The 20,154-nt window shown below is 35.3% G+C and overlaps 1 protein-coding gene across 5 annotated transcripts in view; it reads right to left on the bottom strand.

The window, feature by feature from the left end:
- Positions 1 to 1,492: 1,492 nt before the first annotated feature.
- Positions 1,493 to 20,154, bottom strand: part of UBE2D1 (ubiquitin conjugating enzyme E2 D1) — a 36,789-nt gene continuing 18,127 nt past the window's right edge. For 2 of the 5 annotated variants that reach the window (XM_006051235.3, XM_006051234.3), the window contains exons 2-7: positions 11,459 to 11,522; positions 11,334 to 11,365; positions 9,236 to 9,313; positions 7,721 to 7,826; positions 3,105 to 3,198; positions 1,493 to 2,363 (exon numbers count right to left, since the gene is read on the bottom strand). In XM_006051235.3, coding sequence (XP_006051297.1) covers positions 2,318 to 2,363; positions 3,105 to 3,198; positions 7,721 to 7,826; positions 9,236 to 9,313; positions 11,334 to 11,365; positions 11,459 to 11,522 — 420 coding nt within the window. In that variant the 3' untranslated portion in view covers positions 1,493 to 2,317. Of the gene's footprint in view, positions 2,364 to 2,708; positions 2,757 to 3,104; positions 3,199 to 7,720; positions 7,827 to 9,235; positions 9,314 to 11,333; positions 11,366 to 11,458; positions 11,523 to 20,154 lie in introns of all 5 variants that reach the window. The other 3 variants (XM_025273801.2, XM_025273800.2, XM_044935536.1) reach the window with 2 other exon arrangements.

A 20,154-nucleotide genomic window follows, 5' to 3' on the forward strand; every position in this document is an offset into this window, starting at 1 on the left:
AATTTCAATACGGTTTCTAACTGTCTCAAAGCACTGAGGACCTTAAAAGGTGGGATTCAAAAGACTACCCATTTTCCTCATTCCCAAGAGGTCCTTAAATTAATGGCTAATCTATGGAAGAAGGTCCTTGTCTTCAGATTTAGTTAGGTACTAACATACTCTTTTTTAGAATTAAACACATCAATAAACCCAAAATAGTGATCTGACTGATCATTATGCTGCTTCTGACTTTTAATTAATGATGAGAATCTGTGCTCACTCCTCAAGAGAGTGGCTGTACATTCCATATGTAAGCAAAGGCAAACAAGAGTTAGGCAAGCTTCAAAACTTTAATACAGAAAAAAAGACACTTCCAAAAATAAATGTCACACAAATAAAAGGTTTTTAAAAAGTGAAAGATATTCATGGAACAAAACCCTTTATTATCAAAATATACTAAATACTTAAATCTAATGATGTTGAGGGTTCAAATTCTGGGCCAACATAGCTTATAATAACATAGTAAAGTAGTGTTTTTCATGATAAGGCTGTTTTAAGACATCACTTAATATAGTTACTTTTTAAACCTGTATTTTCTTAAACATCCATTTCACAATTCATTTATTTATTTTACATTCATTTGTAAAACACATTTTCTAACACTGGGTTATTTTGTGCTTAATAATAATGAAACATGGTAAAATACTTCAGTGATTTAAAATCTTTGCTAATGACTATACCCATTACAGATTTTTTGGATACTTATACAGCTACTGCAATAATCAGAAGACCTACAACTCTTCTTAAAAATGACACTCAAGTTTGGTAAACATGCTAATAATTAGAGATGTATTTTTTTTCTAAGACCATCAGGATTTTCTAGTTTTTTTTTTTTTTTAATCTGCAAAGATAATCTGCTCATTTAAGTCACTTTAAACTGACAAATTATAAAACAGAGGAAAAGTGTCATTTTAGAATTTTCTTTATAATTTCTATGGTTAAAACATGGATGTCCTCTTTCAAACTGTGATAGCACTAAAATTCTGTTTTTGAAATTCTAGATTTTAAAATGTTAAGAAATACAATGCTAGTTACATCTAGAGGGGTATTTTAATGAATTAACCTAATTACTCTTTAAGTCTATAAAGACTTTTTCTTCAATGTGGGTGACACTGCCTTATATTCATCTCAGTACTCTAGAAAATAATTCATTTTATATGTGATCCAAGACAAACCCCAACATATTCTAAATTCTATTCTATAACAAAGGACTAATGTATATCATCCTTTAGATTGACAATTTAGTAGACAGATACAAATCTAAAGCAAAATTTATATAATTAATTGTGCTTAAGTTGGACACAACTGAGAGACTAAGCACGCACTCAATGCCAAGTACAACAGACTTCATCCTTACAATTTGGAATTAATTTTCATGCAAAATTTTATATAGAGTATTGATCCTTACTTGTAGATAAGGCAAATTTTTATCTTTCAAAGTAATCAAGACAAATAGTAGAAAAAGCATTTTATTTAAATGGAAAAAGCTACATTTAGATCTGTAAAAGGTGTCAATATAATATTGCCTATACAGAAAAAAATTCAGATGTGAATAGCAACAAATAAAAGTTATACATCTTTCTACTTAGCAGTGCAATTAATTCACATTGTAATAAAGTTAAGTCAAGTATAACAAAATCAAAACATTTTTCCATAATCAGTATACTGAGAATTACAGTGTAAAGATCATTTCAGGTTTAAGAAATCTGCAATCAATCTACAGAATACCCCAAGACAAGGGAGACAGTTAATTCATTTCATTATCAGATGTTGGGTTTTTTCAATACTGTTCACAGGAAAAAAGTAACAAGTTGACATACATGTAAATAGAATATATTTAGTCTATACAGTAAAAAAATACAAATTATAAAGTGAGCTAACAAAGAATGAAATCTGAATACAGATTTATAAAACTGACAACATCTTAGATAACACATACAGTATTTTTCATGTAAAAACATCTAGTTTCAGCAAAAAATAATTTGGTTGCTTTTCAGATGCATTGTAGATCTTATAAGCTGAAGATGCAGATGTCCACGTATCTTAAAAACCATAATAAATGTCTTTCTCAATGCATACAAAATGATAAATGCTCTCATCACAGTCTCAAGAATATTTTTGGAAGTTTGTTTTGTCTTGCTTCAGAAATACATTTAAAATGGGTAAAAATCAGGATTTCATGGTACAATGAAACAGTAAACAGTGCTCAGTTTACTGCTAATGTTGAAAAAAACCTAGATTTTACAGTACTCTAGTATATATGAAATTTTTTTTGATTTTACATTGCATATTTCTGAGTCCATTCTCTTGCGTGTCTGTTGTATCTGTAGATATACAAAAGGGATACAGTAAAAACATACAAATTAAATGTTTTAGAAGATCTGTCAATGTAAAACTGTCTAACTTTTTACATTTAATCACAATAATCATACATATACCAATTATTGGGTCAATGTGACTTTGGTTCATACATAAATAAAACAGAAAACATAAGGGATTTCTTAAACTAACAGATCTCTTTACAACCTATATGAAAATGTACCTAAGTTATAAATAACAAAATAAAGAAGTCATAAATAACAAAATAAAGAAGTCAATTTCTAATACAAATCTATAAAAGCCAACCCTGAATGGTCATTATCTGTAAAATGCAAATGAATCAATGGTACCAGCAAGATGTAGGTCAGTTTAGGGGTAGTTAGGGATAACTTCTCTTCCTGGAGAAAGTAAGGAATATGATATTCAGTACTTTCCAATTACCAACTTCTTAAATTTTAGATTTACTACTTAGAATTACATATAGCTTGACAGTTACTATCAAAAAACATGCATATTATGCAAAAGCAAAATAAGTACTATTAAACAGTAAAGGATGAAACAATAAGTGGGAAGGGGTGAGATTTTTTGTAAAAAGAGTAACAGTTTAAAAAGAAAGATTTACTCCTTTGGAAAGATAAACAACAAAAATACTAAGCGTAACTAAATGTACTTAAATACACTGATAATACTTATGTTTTGGCAGACTACATAGAAATGCATAGAAACCAATGTAAGCAAACACTTACTTTTCTTTGTCTGATTTATAGATTTGAGCAATATCTGGTACTAAGGGATCATCTGGATTAGGGTCACAAAGCAGAGAACATATGGACAATAAAACTAGATTTAAAAGAGAACACCATATTAGGTAATGAGTTTTCTACTTTATACAAAAGTACATATGTAAAAATAATTTTAATGAATAGACAATAAACTTACAAAGAAAAAAAGCAAAATGAACACATAAATTACATTTGAGATTAAAACATACAGACTCCAAATACACAGTTGGAAAATATTAGTATAGCATCCTAACCTCAGATGTTTCTTAGAGATACTTTTTTACTTTAACAAGAAAACTGTCCACTTTTTATTCTATTTTAATGCAAAAAAATCTGTGTTCTAATCAATTCAAGGTAAAACAATCAAATTATAGTTAATAGTTCAAACTATTTTGGGAGACTGAGCTCATGCACTTTTTATTCGGGCTTAGAGCTAAAGAGGGAAGATTTGTAAATTATTTTCAATGAAATTTTTTATTACATGTACAGTATTTGTATCAAATGCATTTAAAAATAATATGCACAGCTATCATTACATAACTTGTATATTTTACAATGTAAATTAAAATTGAAAAAATATAGTAGTTGTTTCTTGCCATGTTGAATCCAAGTACTAATGCAAATAGCTATATTTTAAAAAGCAAAAACAAACCAACAAAAAAACTAAGTATCTGAAAAAGAAGGGATCAAGGACTCTGGTTCCTCATTGTCTGCTTCCATGCCACCACTTCCAAGGGGATACATGGAGTCTTTGGAACAATCTTCCATCTTCACCTTCCTCTACTATGTTCATTTATCTTTTTCTACTGTTACACATCCAAAGGTGAATTTATAAGGCAGAGGTGATCCTTAAATGACCTGGAAAGGGGGCAATAAGGGCTAAGAAAAACTAACATTTCATTCCTCTTTTATCTTCCATCTACCCAAAGAAATTTTAAGTCTGTATATTAAACAAACAGGGTAAATTATCTGGGCTCATGTCTCCAGAAAATTTCCAAACTTAACTCATGATAAAAAGTGAAATAAAACATTTAAAATATTAAAAAGTGAAAAATGAACACATATAAGGAAAATACACGCTACTTTATAAACTAAGCAAGAAGGAGGTTCCTCATCTCCTCCCTCCTGCTACCAAGAGCCCTGTACCCTGATTTCACTATTATGCATACAAAACAAATGTTTTAAGGGAAAAGGTAAATATAGTTAACGTTCATTTGAGGCCACAGGATTGGAAAAGGTCGGTTTTCATTCCAATCCCAAAGAAAGGCAATGCCAAAGAATGCTTAAACTACCACACAATTGCACTCATCTCACATGCTAGTAAAGTAATGCTCAAAATTCTCCAAGCCAGGCTTCAGCAATACATGAACCGTGAACTTCCAGATGTTCAAGCTGGATTTTGAAAAGGCAGAAGAACCACAGATCAAATTGCCAACATCCATTGGATCATCAAAAAAGCAAGAGAGTTCCAGAAAAACATCTATTTCTCTTTATTGACTATTCCAAAGCTTTTGACTGTGTGGATCACAATAAACTGGAAAATTCTGAAAGAGATGGGAATACCAGACCACTTGACCTGCCTCTTGGGAAATCTATATGAAGGGCAGGAAGCAACAGTTAGAGCTGGACATGGAACAACAGACTGGTTCCAAATAGGAAAAGGAGTACATCAAGGCTGTATATTGTTACCCTGTTTATTTAACTTATATGCAGAGAACATCATGAGAAACGCTGGGCTGGATGAAACACAAGCTGGAATCAAGATTATGGGAGAAATATCAATAACCTCAGATATGCAGATGACACCAACCTTATGGCAGAAAGCAAAGAAGAACTAAAGAGCCTTTTGATGAAAGTGAAAGAGGAGAATGAAAAAGTTGGCTTAAAGCTCAACATTCAGAAAACTAAGATCATGGCATCTGGTCCCATCACTTCATGGCAAACAGATGGGGAAACAGTGGCGGACTATTTTTGGGGGCTCCAAAATCACTGCAGTTGGTGACTGCAGCTATGAAATTAAAAGACACTTACTCCTTGGAAGCAAAGTTATGACCAACCTAGACAGAATATTAAAAAGCAGAGACATTATTTTGTCAACAAAGGTCCATCTAGTCAAGGTTATGGTTTTTCCAGTAGTCATCTATGGCAGTTGGACTATAAAGAAAGCTGAGTGCAGAATTGATGCTTTTGAATTGTGGTGTTGGAGAAGATTCTTGAGAGTCCCTTGGACTGCAGGGAGATCCAACCAGTCCATCCTAAAGGAGATCAGTCCTGAGTGTTCACTGGAAGGACTGATGTTGAAGCTGAAACTCCAATACTTTGGCCACCTGATGCAAAGAGCTGACTCACTGGAAAAGACACTGATGCTGGGAAAGATTGAAGGCAGGAGGAGAAGGGGACGACAGAGGATGAGATGGTTGGACGGCATCACCATCTCAATGGACATGAATTTGGGTAAACTCCGGGAGTTGGTGATGGACAGGGAGGCCTGGCGTGCTGTAGTCCATAGGGTTGCAAAGAGTCGGACATGACTGAGCGACTGAACTGAACTGAGTGCTTTACTATGTGCTAGTTGCATAGTGACCATATGTGGTAATACTATTATAATTTCTTATTCGACATATGAGGAAACTAAGGTTATGTGAAACTGTTCTTAAAGGACAGCTTCTAAGCTAACTAATGAGAATCGACTGTACAGCACGGGGAATTCTACTCAATGCTCTACGGTGACCTAAATGAGAAGGCAACCCAAAAAATAGGGGATATATATATATATATATGTAAAGTTGATTCACTTTGCTGTACAGCAGAAACTAACACAATATTGTAAAGCAAATATACTCCAACAATTTTTTTTAAGTTTCTAGAAGTCGACAAAATGAATTGTTTTTTATAAAAAGCTACCAGTATCAGAAGGTAAGTATTTAACACCTGACAGTCTGCACTTTCTCTTGTAATTATTTAGCTGCATAGTTCAGTCAGTTCAGTTGTACAGTTGTGTCCAACCCTTTGCCACTCCATGGACTGCAGCACACCAGGCTTCTCTGTCCTTTACCAACTCCTGGAGCTTGCTCAAACTCACGTCCATTCAGTCGGTGATGCCATCCAACCATCTGATCCTCTGTCATCCCCTTCTCCTCCTGCATAAGCTAACTGAATTTCATTTTGTGATACTATTCCAGGAAAGTTTATTAATCTGAATAACCTAATGACAGTTATCTTTCCTATATCTAGTATGTAACAGTTATGTGAAAGATTTTTTTAAAAACACTAGCATCACGATACTGGATGCTTGGGGCTAGTGCACTGGGACGACCCAGAGGGATGGTATGGGGAGGGAGGAGGAAGGAGGGTTCAGGATGGGGAACACATGTATACCTGTGGCGGATTCATTATGATATTTGGCATAACTAATACAATTTTGTAAAGTTTAAAAATAAAATAAAAAAAAAAAAACACTAGCATCTACACAAACATTTTATAGGGACATTTTAGGTCAGAAAAAATGCCATTCATAAATAACTAACTGATCTGAAGGGCTGTTACTTATCTAATACTTGAAATAATCATGGCTGTAGACACTGTTTCCTATAAAGCTTACCAATTTTTACACAAGTTATGTAATCAGGTAGCATTTATTTAAAATTTTTTTTAATGATCATCAATTCTTCCTCTAAATTCTTCAAGAGAAATAGTTTCCTTAAATTTTATAAAAAGGGAAAACTACCAAGTTACTTTGCGGGGCAGATGTTTCTATATCAAAATAGTAACTAAGGCTCTCTTCTGTTAAGAGACAAGACAAGAGGGTGGCAAAGCAAACAGCATTAGTGAATGAAACAAACAGCTTCAGATGCCCTATATACACATCTCAAAGAATAATGCTATATAACTGTGAAAGTTGAGAATCTGTATGGAGTATTTATCAGTCCTTACAATGATGCTATTGATTGCCTAAAGTTTAGACTAACATGCTATATGTACTGCATTATTCTAAAGTGTAAGTATGTCTTTTTTTTTTTTTTTTCTGGCCATACCATGAGACTTGTTCCCAGATCAGAGATTGAACCTGGGGCCCTTGGCAGTGAAAGTCTAGAGTCCTACCCATTGGACTGAAAGCAAATTCCTGTCTTTTTAAATCATTTATTTTATCTGCCTAGTTTGGCATTACTTCTTAGATGAAGTAAAAGAGAGGTAAAACTTTATTATGTCAATAAATAATTCCATTTAATGAACAGGACAACTGGTCCTAAAATCTTATTTTTACTTCTGTGTGTGTATCTCTTTCTGTGTCCCTGTCTGTTTTTAAAGATAAAGCCCAAACTAAAGGAATGAAATGTCAACAGGCTTATCCCCAAATTTCTAGTTCTACCGTTTTAAATTTCTCTCATTTCATCATTTAGATCAGCCCATCAACACCCCTAAGCATGAGTAATATAAAAGCTATGAAAGGAAAGCAAAAGCAAAGCAGAAGAAAACAGTCAATTGGGTTTTTGTTTCAAACTTTGGTCCCTAAGACCTTTTTGCTGTATTTTTTCTGTCTCACTGTTATTAACTGTTTTAAATCTGATAAATGAAATTACCTTTTGACACAGTCAGAGCTGGTGACCACTGTGACCTCAGGATATCAAGACAAATACTTCCATTACTGTTTATGTTTGGATGGTAAATTTTTGTTGTGAAAGCAATCTAAACATAAAACAAAACAAAATTGTTGATAATCCAGGAACTATGAAAGCAAACAGAACCTATTTATTCTAGGGTAAAATGTCCTCAATTTCATATGACCTTAGAGGAGAAATGTATTCAACACAAACTGGATGAGCATCTACTTTATCCGAATGTAGTTTTAGCTACTGATAATATGAAAGCAAATAAATTCAGTTTCCTGCTCTTCCTAACACCAAGCAATTGAGAAGTATTTTAGAAATTGTAATAAATAAGTCTGTAATAGCTGGTGTGACTAGGTGAGTAACACCTGAGATAATTAACCATGGCTTTCATCACCCCTCAAAGCGACCCTTTCCTTAATTTAATGATCAATTGACACCTGAGCCTAGAAATAGAATGCTGACCCTATTCTGGAGGAAAGTTAAGGGGCCCCAGCTTATTACCTGTGCTAAGAAATCTACCAAGAATTCCAATCTTTCACAAGAATTGTTGTATCATTTCATATATAATCGATGTTTTTAAAAATCTAAAGTAATTATCTCATGAGTGACAGAATTTGTTAATGATTCGCTCCCTCACTGACACCCCATCATTTGTTGGTTTCCTCTTTAGAGCTAAGCTAAATTTAATAAGAATGTGTTTTAATCTTTCCTATTTTTGTGCTTAGTTGCTCAGTTGTGTCCAATTCTTTGTGACCCCATGAACTGCAGCTCTTCAGGCTTCTTTGTCTCTGGTGATTCTCTAGGCAAAAATACTTGAGTGGGTTCCCATGCCCTCCTCTAGGGGATCTTCCCAACCCAGGGATCAAACCCATGTCTCCTACATTGCAGGTGGATTCTTTACCACAGAGCCACCAGGGAAGCCCAAGAATACTGGAGTGGGTAGCCTATCCATTCTCCAGGGGAACTTCCCAGCCCAGGAAGCAAACCGGGGTCTCTTGTATTGCAGGCAGATTCTTTACCAGCTTAGCTAGCTACCGAAGCCCTTAATCTTTCCTATACTAAATATAATAAAAGGACTGTATCTTATTTATTATATTTTGTATTCCCCAGTGCAACAGAATATGGTAGGTGCTCGATAAATGTTGGTTGAATACTTAAAAATTGAGAAAGAAGGATCAGCCTTGGAAAGAAAATCCCCGGAATGGAAAAGTCTAATTCTTGACCATAAAAACTTCCAAACTACACATATGTAATGAGGAAGGTAAGACAGGTTAGGGAAGCTAATTTCTAACCTAACAGATACTGCTTTTTGTTTACAGACATAGTAAAATATTTGATGAGGAAACATATTTTAGATTCAGTGGCTTTATGTAAAAGTTTGGACACGCCAACCCACCCACAGTCTTTTGACATCATGAAAATATCTCTGGATAGAGAGTAAATTCCCTGACATAGAGGTGACATCAATGATAAAAATAAAAATACCTTTGGTGGTTTAAAAGGATAGTCTGTCGGAAAATGTACAGTGAGAAAGAAGACTCCACCTTGATATGCGCTATCAGGCTGAAATTACAAAATAATTACATCAGTGTCTGACTGCTGTATTTATTAGTAATCCAAGATGATTCCCTCCAAATACAATGGTTTGGAAAAAAAAGCCATCCTTTTGTCTTAAGTTCAAATCATTTACCTTGAAAACAGGTTTCTCTTTGTAGGCATGAAGGAGGATTTTCCAGCAATCATGCCAAAATCATAGTTTAAAACAAAACAAAAATAGGACACACACAGTAGAGTGGTGTGACTTGCCCAAATAAACCTGTTTATGAGTACAGGTTGTTAAAGATAAGTATACACACAAGACTTTGTGAGAAAAGAATGATGATTCACAGCAGTAATCAATATCAAAGAAAAGGGTTGAGGCTAGTATATTTCTTCTTAATTATAAAACCTAAGTTTTCATGCCTCTTCCCTTAAAGGGGCAAGAATAGAGATAAATTGAAATGACCAATTTATGAAAAGAAAAGGCTAAGTGACACTTTTACATAATTTAAACCTCAAATCTTCACTTAGTAACAGTTTACAAAATAATGTGGAAAATGTGAAAAAGCCACTAATGAAACTAGAGAAATTCAGTTTCATAGAATTATCAAATTAGGAATCAACTTTATAAGAGGAATTTAAATTTGGCCATATGCCTTTATAGCAATTAGGAAATACTATGTTACAAGCAAGAAAAAAAAAAAGGATGATTTAAAAAAGGGGGAAAGGGGAAAAAAGTAGCAAAAATACCTTTAAATTCTATTTTAATTCATTTATTTTAATTAAATGTATCATGTTATACTCTGTCAACATGTTGGTAAGAATAGAAGGCTATCATTACTTCCTACTTAAGTTTCTACATAGATATTAGAGGACCATACTGTATAATTATTCTTACTATATACATTGTTTAATTCTAGTTTAGCAAAAATTATAAGGAATGTAGAAAATATAAGTTAATTACAATCAACAGATATGATCTTCTTAGATACTCAATTATACTATACAGTGGCATATTTACATTACTAAAATAAAGGGGGGTATGAGTAACATAAATTGCTACATGTGATTCACCTGCAAAATATTTGTGGAGGGCTATAATTCATAAGGGTGAGAGGTGATGTTTTGAAAGTTCTTGGTAAGCAATGAAAAAAGATTCCTATCAAAGTAGTTAAATAAATATGATGCACTTCACCCTTTAAAAAAAGAACTTAATGTAACAATTTAGTTATTTTAAACATTTGCCCAGGACTCCTGCTCTGAAAATTCAGTAACTGGTGTATGTTTTAAAAGCTTAGCATGAGGCAATTATGATTAAAAACTCTATGGCTTCCTGGATAAAGCTCTTTCAAAGGAGGGAGGACAGAATGATGCTCATGGAAACATGTTACTAACATACTCTTATCTAGAAGCAGACCTGAGGTGTCAGTGCCCATTCTCACACAATCAGATTTTTGCCCACAAAAAGAAAAGTCACAACTGCTTCTCAGGTGTAGAAAGAAATAAGCTTAACAAAGGCAATAAGTATAATGAGAAGCCAGGTACAGAACAGCAGGTGATTTTGAATTCAGGACAACGCAACAAGAGGCAAGCTCATGAGATGCCAACAGAGCCACTGCAAAATTGTATCTGATCTCTCACACAGTGATGAAACACTGCAGTGAAACTTACTGCTTGTTACTTATAGGAATTCCATTATTGGGTTAATTAGACTTATATCTAACCTACTAAAAGGTTGAGAGTAACTACGCTTAGTTCCAAACAACTTTCTGTATTTAAAGAAAGATAAAGCAAACACGAAGCCTGGTTGCAAACTATGCATAAAGATCAGGGATTTGGTAAAGCACTGTAAATGTGTTCCAAGCAAGTATTTGCCACCAGGGCACTAGAAAATCATCATAAATCCTTTTCTCATATTTTGCTTTCTGAGTGACTCAGAGTACAAGAAAATTCAACCCTAGCCACAAACATCTGATCAAAGATGAAATGGTAAGAATGAAGGATGGTTGAAGGGATTAATTTCACATATATGAATCATACTTACAGGCCCCATAATAGTTGCTTGCCAGTGGAACACTGAAACAAACAAAGGAGTTTTGGAGTCATTAATAAGAGTTCAAACCTGTACTATTAATGGTACCAAAATCCTAGCAAGAGAGTAAAGCTTACAGTCATCTCCCACAGGTCCAGCTGAACAGTGAGCAGGTGGGTCACGTTGTAGATCACTTAACTCCTGAAGCAAAACAAAAATAGTTCAGATTAATTCTTTTCCAGTGAAACAAGTGCAATAATCCATGAAGACACAAACAATTCATTTAAATATCATTTTAGGCAGTTCTATTCAAAATATGGACACATAAAATGTACTATGTCACTGACGGATAGAAGAATATGGAATAAGATATTAAATTCCTTCATGAGACAGCTCCAAATTTAAAAAAATTAAATGACTTAAAATACTGTTTTTTCTTTACCATCCCTAATACAAAATATTTTTGAGTATCTATTGTATGCAGTGTAACTTAGGATTTTTTTTTCCCTCAAATCAATATTATACACCTAGTACTTATATAGGTACTAGGTGTATAATATAGATTTAAAAAAAAAACAGATCCTACTTCAACCAGTTTATAATCTAATTTGGGAGAGTGAAGGCTCACGGACAGATGGATATTTAAGGAACAACATGAAGGTTAAATGGAAAGAAAGAAGAGCAGCTGGGCCATATCTTAAAGCCTAGCACATTGATTCATATGCTCTTTTCTGCTTTCAAGGAAGCAAAAGATCATGGAAATGGCACAGTTGTAGTTGGTCAGTCCTAGGCTGGCATTCCACTCCTACCATAACTAACGCTATGACTGTGGGGAAGTAATTTACCTTCAGTTGGGAAGGAAATGACCACCACCAACTATGAAAGGAATAAATTCAATATAAAAGACTGTAAATTAGGACTGAAGAACCTAATTTAGTTAGGCAATCAGTTAGGGAATGTCTTTGAGAAAGTGACATTTCAGCTTGAATCTAAAGGGATGAGTAGAAGTTAGTTTTGGCAGAACTGATACTGTCAGGCACAGCAGCATAAGATGAGGTTGAAAGAGCAGGCAGAGGCCAGGCAGAAAACTGAGAACAATATACAATCATATTAAGGATTGGGGGCTTTATACCAAGTGTGTTGGGAGGGGTTTTAAGAAGTGGCATAATCTGATTTAAAAGATGGCTCTGACTATGTACTGAATGGATCAGAGATGGGAAAAAGGGGAAGCTACAAAATTAATTGCTACAGGCAATAATAGGGGCTTGGACCAGAGAACAGGGAGATAAAAGAGGATGAATTTGGGATATTGTGAAAACACTACTTATGACAGGATTGATGATGAATTACGTGTATAGAGGAAAGAGAAAAGTCACAAATATACATGATGAAAACAAGCAGCAGCTAATATTTACTCAATGTTTTATCATCTTAATAATCCTGTCAGGTAGGTGTTATTATGCTTCCCATTTTACAAACAAAGAATAAAAGTGACATGGTTCACTATGTGCTCACAGAACTAGTATAGTATGGTACTGGGATTCAGACCCTGGCAGTAGGCCTTCTACAGGTGTAGATACCAGTTACTGAGATGTGGGAATATACTAGATGATGTTGATCTGGAAAGTAGATACACCAAATCTGTGATCCCAGTGATATCAAAGAAAAATTTATTCAACATACAAGGCTAGAGCTTAAAAGAGGATGATACTAGAAATTAGAAAATCATTGTATATACTCTGTATTTGAAAACTGTGGGGATGGTGTGAACAATTTCATGGGAACACACGTAAACAAATATTGCATTCATCAAATCTAAGATGCTGTCAATGGTAAATCACATCCTTATGTATCAATAATTAAGCAGAAATGTTGCTGATTAATTTTAAGACACATCAATTACAAGGCACATCCAGATTTTAGAAATGTTAAAATGAAAAAGATGGGCATCTTAGCATCATTGCAATGAGTTTAGTGCTCTAACAGAGACAAACAAGAAAGAGGATGTGGTAGGGAAAAGAATCTAATACATGATTAGATTTCCTAAGAATTTCTTTCTTTCCTAAGAATCTGATACATGAGCTAAGTAACCAAGCCAAGTGCAAACTCAGGTCTCCTTCCAAGTTTTCTAGTCCCTTCCAGTGTAACTCGGTACTTTCCTTTTTGTTTTTGTTGTTTCTTCCCCACAGCTTGTGCTGTGCTTCTCTTCCTAACAGGAATTAACTAACAGAGTTAGCAACTTCTTTGGTCCCAGTATAGTTCAACGATAAAGTGGAAGATGTCAGTGATAGTGTTAAAAAAGCAAGGCTCTGAAGTTTAAGTCCAAGTACCATCACTTATTTGCCACATGATCTTGGGCAAAATCTCTTTTTCCCTCTCCAAGTGGCTTGAGGAATCAGTTCCCCAACCACGGATCAAACTTGGGGCCCCAAAAGTGGAAGCACAGAGTCCTTACCACTGGACCGCCAGGGAATTCCCCATAGCCTCATTTTATTTTATTTTTTTTTTAATTTTATTTAATTTTATTTTTTTTTAATTTTATTTTTAAACTTTACATAATTGTATTAGTTTTGCCAAACATCGAAATGAATCCGCCACAGGTATACCCGTGCTCCCCATCCTGAACCCTCAATGACTGCTTTATTTAACGATTTTCTAATTTAGACTTTTAGGAGATTGCTTTTAAAAAGATTCATCACGTTGTGTTTTCTAAACATTAGTGTAAATGAATAAATGGAACTTCTTGGCCCTTATTTTAACTAGAAAACTAGTTAAGTGAAAAATGACAGTGTCTTATGAAACTGAAACAGAATCACACACATAGCTGGAGGAGGGGTGGAATGAGAGGCTGGGGTTAGCAGATGTAAGCTTTTAAATATAGAATGGATAAACAACAAGGCCCTACTATATACCACAGAGAACTATATTCAATATTCCTATGATAAACCATAATGGAAAAGAAAATATACATAAGAATGTGTGTGAGTGTACATGTATATATACATGTGTAACTGAAACACTTTGCTGCATAGCAGTAATTAACATTGTAAATCAACTATACTTTAATTTAAAAATAATTTTAAAAAGGAAAAAAAGTCTCTAATTGAGATTTTTAAAAACTGTTAATGGTTTGCATGTATATATTTTACAGAGTAATGCATATGTGAGTAAATCATACAAAATTAATTTTACTAACAAAAAACCCCAAACCATATTTTACTTGGAATAGCCTTGAATAGCATTCAAATTTCAAATGTTAGACTGTTCTTTCAAATCCCTTTAAAATAGTATAGAAAAATACTCATTATCACGTTCTTAAATTTTTGTGCCCTGATTCTACCTCCTGTTGGAAGTTAGAGCTAAGGATGAGAAAGATAAAATCTAATAAGAGAACTCCTGCAAAAGCCAGGTTCTTAAGTTGTCTATTTAAACCTGACATTATAGGAAAGCTCACTTATTATAGAAAAGAGGCAGCTGATGGTACATCAAACATTCTTAACAGTCACATCAATCATTAGTTACTACTAAAAATGACACAAGTGCTTTGGTGAGATATACACATCCTAGAATTTTTAGGAGGGTCTTGAGAGTCCCTTAGACTTCAAGGAGATCCAACCAGTCCATCCTAAAGGAGATCAGTCCTGAGTGTTCACTGGAAGGACTGATGCTAAAACTGCAGGCTCCAGGAGTTGGTGATGGACAGGGAGGCCTGGCATGTTGCAGTTCATGGGGTTGCAAAGAGTCGGACATGACTGAGCGACTGAACTGAACTGAACTGAAATTTCTAATGTTCTATCCCTTTATCAAAATATGTATCTGGTAGCTAACAAACACATGAAAAGATGTTCAACATCACTCATTATCAGAGAAATGCAAATCAAAACCACAATGGGGTACCATTTCATGCCAGTCAGAATGGCTGCTATCCAAAAGTCTACAAGCAATAAATGCTGGAGAGGGTGTGGAGAAAAGAAACCCTCATACTGTTGGTGGAAATGCAAACTACTACAGCCACTATGGAGAATAGCGTGGAGATTCCTTAAAACACTGGGAATAGAACTGCCTTATGACCCAGCAATCCCACTACTGGGCATACACACCGAGGAAACCAGAATTGAAAGAGACACGTGTACCCCAGTGTTCATCGCAGTACTGTTTATAATAGCCAGGACATGGAAGCAACCTAGATGTCCATCAGCAGATGAATGGATAAGAAAGCTGTGGTACATATACACAATGGAGTATTACTCAGCCATTAAAAAGAATACATTTGAATCAGTTCTAATGAGGTGGATGAAACTGGAGCCTATTATACAGAGTGAAGTAAGCCAGAAAGAAAAACACCAATACAATATACTAATGCATATATATGGAATTTAGAAAGATGGTAACGATAACCCTGTATGCAAAACAGCAAAAGAGATACAGATGTATAGAACAGTCTGTTGGACTCTGTGGGAGAGGGAGAGGGTGGGATGATATGGGAGAATGGTATTGAAACATGTATAATATCATATATGAATCAAATCACCAGTCCAGGTTTGATGCAGGATACAGGATGCTTGGGGCTGGGGCACTGGGATGACCCAGAGGGATGGTATGGGGAGAGATGTGGGAGGGGGATTCAGGATGGGGAACACGTGTACACCCGTGGTGGATTCATGTTGATGTATGGCAAAGCCAATACAATATCATAATTAACCTCCAATTGAAATAAATTTATATTAAAAAAATATGTATCTGGAAATATGCCCTGTTACACTGTTTGGAAATAAGTGACTGAATCTATGGTATATATGCACAGACAGAGTGACCAACAAAAAACACAATATATACCCTCCCCTGCCTGCAAAAAGACAGACTTCATATTTGAAAAAGGAAAAATTCTGAGATATCCTAGGGAGGTAAAAATATAAAACAAAATACTATAACTAGACATATCAAAACTGTACCTTTTTGCTCTAAGTCTATTCAAAAGCCAGTGTACTTTTAAACACAAAAAATCAAAGACTACTTATACGTCTCCCTTTTGATTTAATTTACTCAAAGTTTTCCAGAAACTGCCCTACCTGATTTATGCTTTCTCTACCATAACTGGAATTCTTATGTATCTACTTCAAGCATCACAGCCACATATGGAGTATTAAAAATAATTTAATGATTCTTATTTTAAAAAGAAATGCCAGGGTCAGTAATCGCTTCCTTTGCTCTTCTCTCCACTCTTTAAGAATTAATACTGAACTACTGTCTTGTGAATTACACAAGCTGCTCAAGTCCATAAGATCCCCATAAGACCCAATGTATTCCATGCTGATCAAACGCAGATCTCAAAGACAAAGCATTCAGAATCATTCATTTTAATTATTGTGTGTGTGTGTACAAAAGCAAAACAAAGCAAAATAGTGCTGTGTAGGGAAAAATAAGATAAAGCAACGTATAAACTGTGAGACACCCATAAGGTTATTACCCAAATCAAACCACTATCACCCTGTTAGAATACCTCCATTATGACTTTGGCAGGAAAGCATGTCACTTGCAGTTGGAGGGAGTCTAAGTTGAGATTTATTTCCCTGGTGGTCCAGTGGTGAAGAATATGCTTTGCCATGCAGGGAACATGAGTTCAATCCCTGGTTGGGGAACTAAGATCCCATGTGTGGAGCAACTAAGCCCACATGCCTCAAGGAAAGATCCCAAATGACTTGAGCACCACAACTAAGACCTGATGCAGCCAAATAAATAAATGTTTAAAAAAAAGAATGAGAGGACTTCCCTGGTGGTCCAGTGGTTAAGGCTCTGTGCTTTCACTGCAAAGGGTATAGGTTCAAATCCTGGCCAGGGAACTAAGATCCCACATACTACAGAGCCAAGAAAAAAAGAATGAGATATATATGATGTATGTTGACATCAAACAATGTTGTGTGAAAATAAAACAGTTTTTGAGTGAAAAATATATGTGGCAGAAGTACGCCCAAGAGATCCCATAATACTATACATGCAGAGAAAATAAACTAGAAGAATACACACCAAGCTCTTAATAGTAGTTATCTCTAGGGGAGGGTTGTCACCTTTTATTCTTTTTACATTGTTCTAAATTTTTACAATACTTTTTCAACTTTTTTTTTAATTTTAAAGATAACTGCTTTACAATGTTCTGTTGCTTTCTGCCGTACAACATGAATCAGTCATAATTTTATATATATATATACATAAAATTTTACATATACATCCCCTCCCTCTTGAGCCTCCCCTCCCACTCCCCCTAATTTTTCAACTTTTCAGAGGAAAAAAATGCTGTTTTTCTCAGCTTCTTATGCATTTTAAGAGAGATTAAATGACACTTTTCTCCCCCACTACATATAAGCATCTTCTTTTTTTTTTTTAAGGTCACTTTAACTTATTTATTTTTGGTTGCCCTGGGTCTTCGGTGCTGTGCACCAGCTTTCTCTAATTGCAGTGAGGCAGGGCTACTCTGTTGAGATGCATGGGCTTCTCATTGCACTGGTTTTTCTTTTCATGGAGCACAGGCTCTAGGCACACAGGGTTCAGTAGTTGCACATGCGGGCTCAGTAGTTGTGGTGCATGGGTTTAGATGCCCTCTTCCTGGATCAGGGACCAAACCTGTGTCCCCTGCATTGTCAGGCAGATTCTTATTCACCGTGCCCCAAGGGAAGTCCTTCTGTCAACTTTTTTTAATTAAAAATTTTTACAAGACAAGGAAAGGCTGAGGAACTGTCACAGATTGAAGCGCGCGCGCGCGCACACACACACACATACACACAAAGGGGATACAACCACTAAATCTGGGATCCCAGATTGGATCCTTGGACAGGAAATGATCCCAGACTGGATCCTTGGACAGGAAAACAACAGTGAAAAACTGAATGGTAAAATCTGAATTAGGTCAGTAGCTTAGTTTACAATATTGTATCAATGTTCCTTTCCTTATTTTGATAACTGTACTATAATTAAAGTGAAAGTCGCTCAGTCGTGTCCAACTCTTTGCGACCCCATGGACTATACTGTCCATGGAATTCTCCAAGCCAGAATACTGGAGTGGGTAGCCTTTCCCTTCTCCAGGGGATCTTCCCAACCCAGGGTTCAAACTGGGGCCTCCTACATTGCAGGCAGATTCTTTACCAAATGAGCTATATCTATGGTTATGTAAATTGTAAGTAATAGGGGAAATTAAGTGAAGGATTTATGAGAACTTTCTGTACTAATTTGGCAAATTTTCTATATGACTAAATTATTTCAGAATAAAAAATAATGAAAAATATTTTTTACATATTCTAAAACTTAATTCACAATTTTCCTTCCCAAGCTTCCTTCTTTTTATGTGTTCCCTTTATTTATTAATGGAATTATTAGTCTCCTAGTCACCAGGCTCATTTTGACTCCCCTTTTTCTTGTTCACCTCATCAGACAAACAAAATAATATATTCTACCCCAATACCTATTTGTTGTTGTTGTGTAATCACTAAGTTGTGGCTGACTCTTTTGTGACCCCATGGACTATAGCCTGACAGCCTTCTCTGTCCGTGGGATTTCCCAGGCAAGAATACTGAAGTAGGTTGCCATTTCCTTCTCCAGGGGATCTTTCTGACCCAAGGATTGAACCCTGCTTGCCAGACAGATTCTTTACCACTGAGCCACCTAGGAAGCCCCCAGTAAACTATTACCTCAAAAACCTATTACAGTTCAACTATAATTGTTTCCCAATACTCTACAAATTACTTGCATAACAATCTTCTAAAAGCAGTTTGATTTATTTCATTTTTCTGTTTATAAAAGGTCAGTGGCTCCCTATTACTTATTAAAGACCAAATTCAACCAATGAAGGTCTTTTCATTTTCTAGTCCTAACCCTACTCTTTCAATAGGGCTCCCATTCACAAACATGTCCAATAATTCTCCAAAGAATGCCCTTGGGTTTTCTAAAAAACGTTCAGGAGATCTGTGAAGTCAAAAGTAATTTCATAATAAGACTAAAATATTTGTATTTTTCACTCTCAATTATCTCATGGGTATACAGTAGAATTTTCCAGGTTAAAGATAAGTAGTACTGTGATAGACTGAACGCATGAGATGTGAGAATTCAACTATCATTTATAAGCCTGACTATAATGAGGTCTGAACACGTATAAAACAGTGGCACTTTATTTTTGTTGTTGCTGTTTTGGAATATATAGTTGTTTTTAATAAAAATGTTATTTATGTTAATACATATTGTTCAGTTCAGTTCAGTCGCTCAGTCATGTCTGACTCTTCATAACCCCATGAACTGTAGCACACCAGGCCTCCCTGTCCATCACCAACTCCCGAAGTTTACCCAAACTCATGTTCATTGAGTCGGTGATGCCATCCAACCATCTCATCTTCTGTTGTCCCCTTCTCCTCCTGCCTTCAATCTTTCCCAGCATCAGGGTCTTTTCAATTGAGTCAGCTCTTCACATCAGGTGGCCAAAGTATTGGAGTTTCAACTTCAACATCAGTCCTTTCAGTGAACACCCAGGACTGATTTCCTTAGGATGGACTGGTTGGATCTCCTTGCCATCCAAGGGACTCTCAAGAGTCTTCTCCAACACCACAGTTCAAAAGCATCAATTCTTCAGCGCTCAGCTTTATTTATGGTCCAATTCTCACATCCATACATGACCACTGGAAAAAGCATAGCCTTGACTAGATGGATCTTTGTTGGCAAAGTAATGTCTATGCTTTTTAATATGCTGTCTAGGTTGGTCATAACTTTCCTTCCAAGGAGTAAGCATCTTTTAATTTCATGGCTGCAATCACCATCTGCAGTGATTTTGGAGCCCCCAAAAATAAAGTCAGCC

This window comes from Bubalus bubalis, chromosome 23 (assembly GCF_019923935.1).
Source record: "Bubalus bubalis isolate 160015118507 breed Murrah chromosome 23, NDDB_SH_1, whole genome shotgun sequence".
NCBI lineage: Eukaryota > Metazoa > Chordata > Mammalia > Artiodactyla > Bovidae > Bubalus > Bubalus bubalis.